The sequence below is a fragment of the Henckelia pumila genome, chromosome 1 (genome assembly GCF_033568475.1).
Source record: "Henckelia pumila isolate YLH828 chromosome 1, ASM3356847v2, whole genome shotgun sequence".
NCBI classification, from domain to species: Eukaryota; Viridiplantae; Streptophyta; class Magnoliopsida; order Lamiales; family Gesneriaceae; genus Henckelia; species Henckelia pumila.
The window spans coordinates 182573718-182581591 of NC_133120.1; the positions used below are offsets into that span (position 1 = coordinate 182573718).

At 36.4% G+C, this 7874-nt stretch overlaps 1 protein-coding gene across 1 annotated transcript; it reads left to right on the top strand.

Annotated features, from left to right (window-relative positions):
* The first annotated feature begins 4707 nt into the window (after positions 1–4707).
* LOC140875995 (uncharacterized) lies at positions 4708–7579 on the top strand. The gene is made up of 3 exons (XM_073279835.1): positions 4708–4955; positions 5225–5349; positions 6820–7579. Exons 1-3 carry the CDS (start codon positions 4769–4771, stop codon positions 6988–6990), a joined length of 483 nt encoding a protein of 160 aa, XP_073135936.1. The 5' UTR covers positions 4708–4768; the 3' UTR covers positions 6991–7579.
* The last annotated feature ends 295 nt before the right edge of the window (positions 7580–7874 follow it).

A 7874-nucleotide genomic window follows, 5' to 3' on the forward strand; every position in this document is an offset into this window, starting at 1 on the left:
CATGAGCACCGTATTGACTTGCGATCTGGGTATCATCAGATGCAAGTTAAGGACCATGATATAGCAAAGACTGCATTCCGGACTAGATATGGGCATTATGAGTTCTTGGTGATGCCATTTGGGTTTACTAATGTTCCGTCTGTATTCATGGATTTGATGAATTTTTTTTTCAGGAATTATTTAGACAATTTTGTGGTTGTGTTCATCGATGATATTTTGGTGTATTCTCGTAATCTGGATGAGCATGCATATCATTTGAGACTCGTTTTGCAAACTCTTCGAGAGAGGCAACTTTACGCAAATCTGATTAATTGTGAGTTTTGGATTGATCATGTGGTTTTCCTTGGCCATTTTATTTCCAGCCAGGGAGTTTCAGTTGATTCGAGCAAGATTGATGTTTTGTTGAATTGGTTGCGACCGACGACGGTTGCTGAGATCCGTAGTTTTCTTGTTTTGACAAGATATTATCGTCGTTTCATTGAGAATTTCTCGCAGTTAGATCAACCTTTTAGGAAACTTACTCGAAAAGGCATAACTTTCGAGTGGTCCTCAGAGTGTGAGGAGAAGTTTTGTGAGCTTCGAAGTCAGATGACTTTGGCGCCTATGTTGGCACTACCATCTGGTTCTGGAGGGTATATTGTGTATAGTGATGCTTCTCTACAAGGATTAGGTTGTGTCTTGTCTCAGAATGGACATGTGATTGCATACGCTTCTAGACGACTGAAGGTTCGCGAAGGGAATTATCCAATGCATGATCTTGAACTAGCAGCTATCATCTTTGCACAGAAGATTTGGCGTCATTATCTGTATGACGAAAAATTTGAAATCTTCACTTATCACAAGATTCTCAAGCATTTGTTCACCCAGTATGAATTGAACATTAGACAACGATGCTGGATGGATTTGTTAAAGGATTAAGATTTTGAGATTAAATATCATCCAGGTGCTGCTAATCTTACTACTGATGCTTTGAGTCTCAAGGTGCGAGTATCTGCACTTCAATCTTGTCTTACTTATAGTGCAATTCAGAATTGTTGTTCTTCAGGATTTACCTTTAAGCATAAGAAGATAATGGTGAGTATTCAGATGTTTTCGATTCTATCTGAGCCAGCTTTGTATTCTCAGATTCTTGATGCTCATATGTCTTATCCGAAGACTGAGCAATTGACTAGGCTAGCCAACAGTAACAGTACTTCTGGATTTCATTACAAATCAGATGGTTTTATGTACTTATCCGGGCATATTGTGGTACCTGAGGATGACACTCTAAGAGAGATGAAATTATATCTCAAGCACATCGTACCAAGTTCAGTGTTCACCCAAGGAGCAATAAGATGTACAAAGATTTGCTAACTCAGTTCTGGTGGAAAGGAATGAAGCGCAGTATTTACCAGTATGTTTCAAGATTTTTGGTGTGTCAACAGGTTAAGGTAGAACATCGACGACCTGGTGGATTGCTTCATAGTTTTCCGATTCCTGAATGGAAATGTGAATTTATCACAATGGACTTTATGACTCATTTGATAGTGTATTCGAGGAATTGTGATGCTATATGGGTTTGTGGTGGATCGACTTACCAATTCAGCGAATTTCCTTCCTTATAACCGAGATTACACTTTTGATTTGATGACTCATTTGTACATTTATGAGATTGTACGATTCCATGTAGTACCTGTGATAATTGCCAGTGATAGAGACTCCAAGTTTACTTTGAGGTTCTAGGGGATTTTTCAGCGTGCTTTGGGCACTAATCTCAGTTTGAGTACAATGTATCACTCAGAGACAGATGGGCAGACATAATGTACGATTTTTACTCTTGAGGATATGTTATGAGCGTGTACTATGGATTTTGGTCCCACTTGGCAAGATCATTTTCCATTGATTGAATTCACGTACAACAATAGTTATCACCGCAGTGTTGGTATGGCACCATTTGAAGAGTTGTATGGGCGACGATGTCGTACTCCATTGTTTTGGGAAAAAGTTGGGGAAAGACAGGTGGAAGGATCAGAACCAATTTAGCATACCGTTGTTATAGTTGAACAAATCAAGAGACGCATTAGAACTGCTCAGGACCGATAATCTAGTTATGCTAATGTCAAGCGCAATACTTTGCAATTCTAGGTTGGTGAAAAAGTGTTACTAAGAGTTTCACCCTTTCGCTGGATATTGAGATTTGGTCTCAAGGGAAATCTATATTCGAGATTCATTGGTCCACTCAAGATTTTGGAAAGTATCAGAGATTTAGCTTGTAGACTTGCTTTACCTCCGTATCTATCTAGTATCCACAATGTAATTCATGTATCACTATTGAGAAGATATGTGGTTGATGAGTCTCATGTTTTAGAGTCGTCTGAGGTACAATTGGACACATATTTGATGTATGTGGAGAGACCTTTGCGTATTCTGGATCATAAGGATAAGTTGTTGTGAAACAAAGTCATTCCTCCTGTTCTAGTTCAGTGGCAATGTCGAGGTACTGAGGAAGCCACTTGGGAAATAGAGAGCCGAAAATTTTGAGTAGTTTTGATTGTACTTTTGTTTCAAAGTACTGTATTTTGTAAAATATTCATTGGTAATAAAAAGATGTTTTGTTCAGTTTGAGTTCATTTACTTAAGAATTGATTTCGAGGACAAAATATTTTAAGTGGGGGAGAATGTAGTAGCCAAGTCTCATTTTACAAGATTAAGATGATTAAAGATGGATTAAGGGCTTAATTTGGATTAAAAATATAATTTTTGAAATTTGGTCTCGGGTGAGTTCGGATGGTCCGAACTCAGGATTGGAGGATCCAAACTCTAGCAGTTCGGAAGATAGAATGGAGTTTGGAACGGGAGAAATCGGACAATATGATCAAACGATTAGATGATCCGAACACCAGTAGAAAATTGTCCAATGTGTTGTCAACTCGTTCTTGACATGTGGCCAATATCGGAGCGTCCGAAGTCATGGCTCAACAAGTGTCGTAGATTTGGACAAGTGTTTTGCACGGTAGAGATGGGACGATCTGATGTGCTAAACGGAGCGTTCGATCAGCGCATGTAGGCGACGTGGCCACCATGCAGGATCGGAACGTCAGAACTAAAGATCAGAAGATCCGATCTCTGCCTATAAATAGGACATCCAAGGGTCTCATTTATTGCCAATTCACTAATTACTTCTCTCAGTTCTTGAGTATTTGGGGGCATTTCCAGCCTTCCTAGGTATGGTCCGGGGTTTTGATGAGGCGTTTCCAGATTCGTATCAGTGTTGTGCCCAAGTTCTGGGGCTATCGACAACAACGGGCTAACGACGTACGAAGGTATAATTAGAGTTTCGATAAATATTTTGGGAGTATCTATTAGCTTATATAAGAATTTTAGATGTTCATTAGTGATATACTAATCTTTTGATTGTAGGCTTGGACAGTAGAGCTAGTGTAGCTTATCTGATATTTTGAGATACGAAAGTACTGTTCAAGATTAGTGATATGTCATTATTCTATCTACATATATATTATGTCACGATATTTTGATTCATGCATTATCATATTGAGCTTTTATTCTTGTGATAGCCTGTATTAGGGTGGTTACCCTAATGTATTGGATCGTTGGACACACGTACTCGTGATCAGGTCACTGATATCCACAGTAGGGTGTGTGAGCCACCTACTGGTGTGACGACATAAAATGCTACATAACTTGGCACCTATTCTGTTTGATCAGAGTTTCTTGACCTTGATTTTTGGTATCCCGTACACTTGCATTCATACTCATATAGTATTTGTGTAGTCATACTCTCGTGCTGAACGTTGTTCGCTCATGTCCATATTTCTGTGTTTATTGGACACCCCATTCGACGGGACATGTCTTAGGTTGGATGGAGCAGGAGGCTCAGAACTTGATAGTTTGGTTCTGAGAATCTGGTTCAATTTGATTGTAATAATTCTATATTTATTTTGCTTGGGTTTGTATAACTTTGGTGTTTTTTTTCTGATAAATTATGATTATGTTTTACTTAAGATTATTGCATGCTTAAGCTTTTTATTAGTAGGTGATCATGGTGCGGGTCACTACAGTTTCTTTAGTTGAACATGCGATGACAATATATATCTTCTGATGTGTTTCACATGGTTATTGAATCTCGATCAACCCTTGATTTACCAATGGTTGAAGATTAGATCGGGATATATGAGATGAAAGGACAGTACTGTACTGTAAATTAGTCGAAAGGTTCTTGCAGGAACTATCATTGATACCTAGGGAATCATGGGGCGATGCTACTAGGCACTCTTACCATGATTCAATGGGTTCAATCAGAAATGAATTCCGAAATTCTGTGATCAAAGATTTGATGCATAGGATGGGGCTAATCAGGGTAAGCCCGCATAAAATACAATGTCCTGAATCACAAAGAGTTGTGAACCCATGGCTAGTTCACTAGTAGAAAAATCTTAAAAGACTTCGCTATTTTTTACTTCGGTGATCATTATTGCCGAAGTTATAAATAGTTATTTACTTCGGTTATAAAATTAACGAAGTAAAATATACTTTAGACTTCATCAATTAAAGAATCGGGCTTTACTTAAATTTTTAAGTGACTATTTACTTCATCAAATTAAATTTGACGAAGGAAAAACGTGAAAATAAATTTTTTATTTTTTATGCAGCGAAGTAATAGGTTCTCTATTTTCATTTTCTCAATTAAGCTCCAGCTTCTTCCGCCCTCTTCTCTCGATCTCCAAATACAAATCCATTTAGGGCTCCCCATTCTCTCCCCTACAGATCGATGTCCTCCTGCTGCCATCACTTACGCCTGCTTCCATCACTTCTTCCTGATCCAGGCTTCCCCATTCTCACCATTAATCTGTGTAAGAATATTTATTTTCCCCATTCTCGCCATTATCGATTTGGAGATGGCCAACAACAAAGTGCAGAAGTTCCGCCTCTTTGTCGTCGCTCTGTGGAAGAGGAAGGTATGGTCACTAGCGAAACACAATTTTCTACCTTCTCTGCTCTTGGTTCATACGTTGGGCTTTCCACTACAGAGGCTGAGATCTTTAGAAATAGTCAAATAAATCGATAGCAAAAGCCCTTATCTTGGCCTGATCACATTCTATTCTCTCGAAGAAGATGCGTTCTTTTCCACTGGTTTTTTCGAACCCGATTCTCAGCACCCTTTCTTGATTTTTCTGGAAACTTACTGAATTTATTTGGATTTAACTAAATTCAATCTTGGTTCTAGGTTTCTTTGTGTATCTGTATAAAAAGTGTAATTATAACGCTGGACTACATGTTTTTAAAGGCAAGCGATTTCGAGTAAAGTTGCAAAGAAAGAAAATCATTTATGTCAAGTATCGAGTTGGGAAGGTAAACATTTGCATTTTAGGCTTTGTAAAAAGAAGTTGTTTATTCATATACAACCTTCTGTTTTCCCAAACTTGTTCAAAAAATCTACATATTTGATATTTAACTTTAAAATACTTCATATATTCTTGAATATTAGCTATCATTCATTATTTGTATTTGTCTGTGTGAATTTATATTCATTTTCCAGACTTAAAAAAAAAATATTTGCAATGTTCTGAGAGTGTTCTGTTGTTACCTCACTTTACTGCAGTAATTGTTCAAATTACTTGTCGTTCTGATGCCTGATGTTCTGTGATGATGGTTTGGTATGCTAATTATGAAACTGGAAAAGGTATGGAGGTGAATATGGATTGCCAACATTGTTTTGGTAGGATAGCCTGAATATCTCTAGTTGGCACACAAAAGAAATAGGAATGAACTGCAGGATACTTATACAAACATGATAAAGATAATCATATAATGACAATATATAATGTGATGCAATGAGCAAAGAAAGAAATATATTAGGATCAACTAGGCCATTGATATAGTTAATGTTTTCATATAATATTCACAACGTTAATGCCTTTACAAAATAATGAGATGAGCAACAATCATGCAAAAGTGAGTTGTAGCCAATAGTGGGAAAAGGGTAAAGACAACCAGTGTTTGTAACTTGAAATATTCTTATGTGTTCCCGTGGTGTCTATAAAACAAATAATCTAATTCAGATGAAATATTCAAACGTGAACTTGACATGAGAACCGCGTAGCAGTAGTTGACTTAATAATAGTACTATTATAAAAATTTAGGCCCTGCTGATTCGAAGGCCTTCGACTCTGTGATTGGCCTGGCATAGTTTCCTTTTCATTTTCCTGTTGTTTGCATATATTTCAAACTCCCTTGGACAATAATCTCATAAGCAAAAGGAAAATGGAGATTACTGTCAGTTTTTCCACTGGGTATGTTTTGTGATCGGCTATTATTTCACGGAATTAGAGTTCGATGCATTAGAAAAACCATTGCCCTCATATTATTATTTGTACCACTAACGATGGCTTTCTTTATATTGTTTAGCTGCGGCTCCTATGTCTGTTTAATTTGCTGAATCTCAGCCCTCACATCCATGGACAGGGAAAAAGAATGTGAGATGCTATATATATCTAACAAGAAAATTTGTTGAATGTAGAAGCGTTAACTCTTATGATTTATTTTTACATAGTTATACAAATCATTGAGATAATGCCAATTAATTGCTGAATAAGTCAAAAGGCATTTATCTTGCTGCTTTACAGACACGCCTCTGCCAAATTTGGTACATGTCTGAAGTAAAGGGCTAAAATGGGCAGAAACTTAGGTGTATATGGTCTTGTGTTAGCCGTATTCTGTATTCAACTATTGAATTAAATTCATGTGCTTAGTTTGAGTTTGCAATGTCATGATATTTAGATTATTTCACTCTTGATTAGTTCTGATTCGGCATGTTTGCAGGTGTTGGTTGATGAAGCTAGGTTTTGGGGAGCATTTGGATTCTATTCCTTTATTACCTTGGTGTTTCCCTTTTTATGTGATATACTTTATGAATTTGACATTTTTGTTTCCCTTTGTCATTTGAGTATTACAAACAAAAAAATTGCTCATTACTCCGTTTTAATTAGCTGATGCTATCCCAATATACCTAGAATGATGAAAAGATATGTGAGGATCATGTATGTGTTATACTTTATGTTCTTTTGCAGAGTATATGTCCAATATCTTTCTTGTTCTCAAGAAGGTTAAAGTTCCTTGCTAAAACAGATGCATGATAATTAAGTTATACGAGCAATTCCTCCATTTATTTTTCGGATCATTAAAGACTTAAAGTACTATATAAAAAATTAATAATAATGTTCCCTTTAATTTATTAGGAAAATTATTCTCCGTTGGTTTTTCTAATACTCCTTAATCTCTTTTCTAATTTGGTGTTAGATAAGCTGCTTATCTGTCTATTTTTGTTTCATTTTCAAATTGGAGTTGTTCGTTAATTTACCTGTTCAATTTGTTTCGCGAATCTCAAATAGTAAGATCTTTGTCAAATTTATTTTCTAGTACTATTATTGGCATCTTTAATATTTCCTCTCTTTTTTACATACTCTTTTAAGAGATGGGATAAGACTTCACTAAGGATTGAGAAGTGGGTAGATTTGTTATTTTCAGTTTCAGTTTAGACTCGGTTTATTGCTTGTTGGGAAGTGGGTAGCTATGCTTGGTGTCATTCATTCGCGGGGACTTGAATATTTCAAGTCACTATTACTTGAACAGGCCATTTGTGACTTCGTGTACTGTAGTTTTTGGTACTTTTGGTGTCGCGCGCATTTATAAAACAAAGTGAAAAGTTTGGAATCTAGAATATCTTGTCTCATGTATCAGAATATCAATAGATAATATATTTAACTTATTGAGGAAGATGTATTTTCAGGCTTCCGTCTATAAACCGGTATTCAAAATTTTTATGGCATTAATTTCTCTATTCAAAATTTTTTATTTAGATGGATAGACGGTATTGA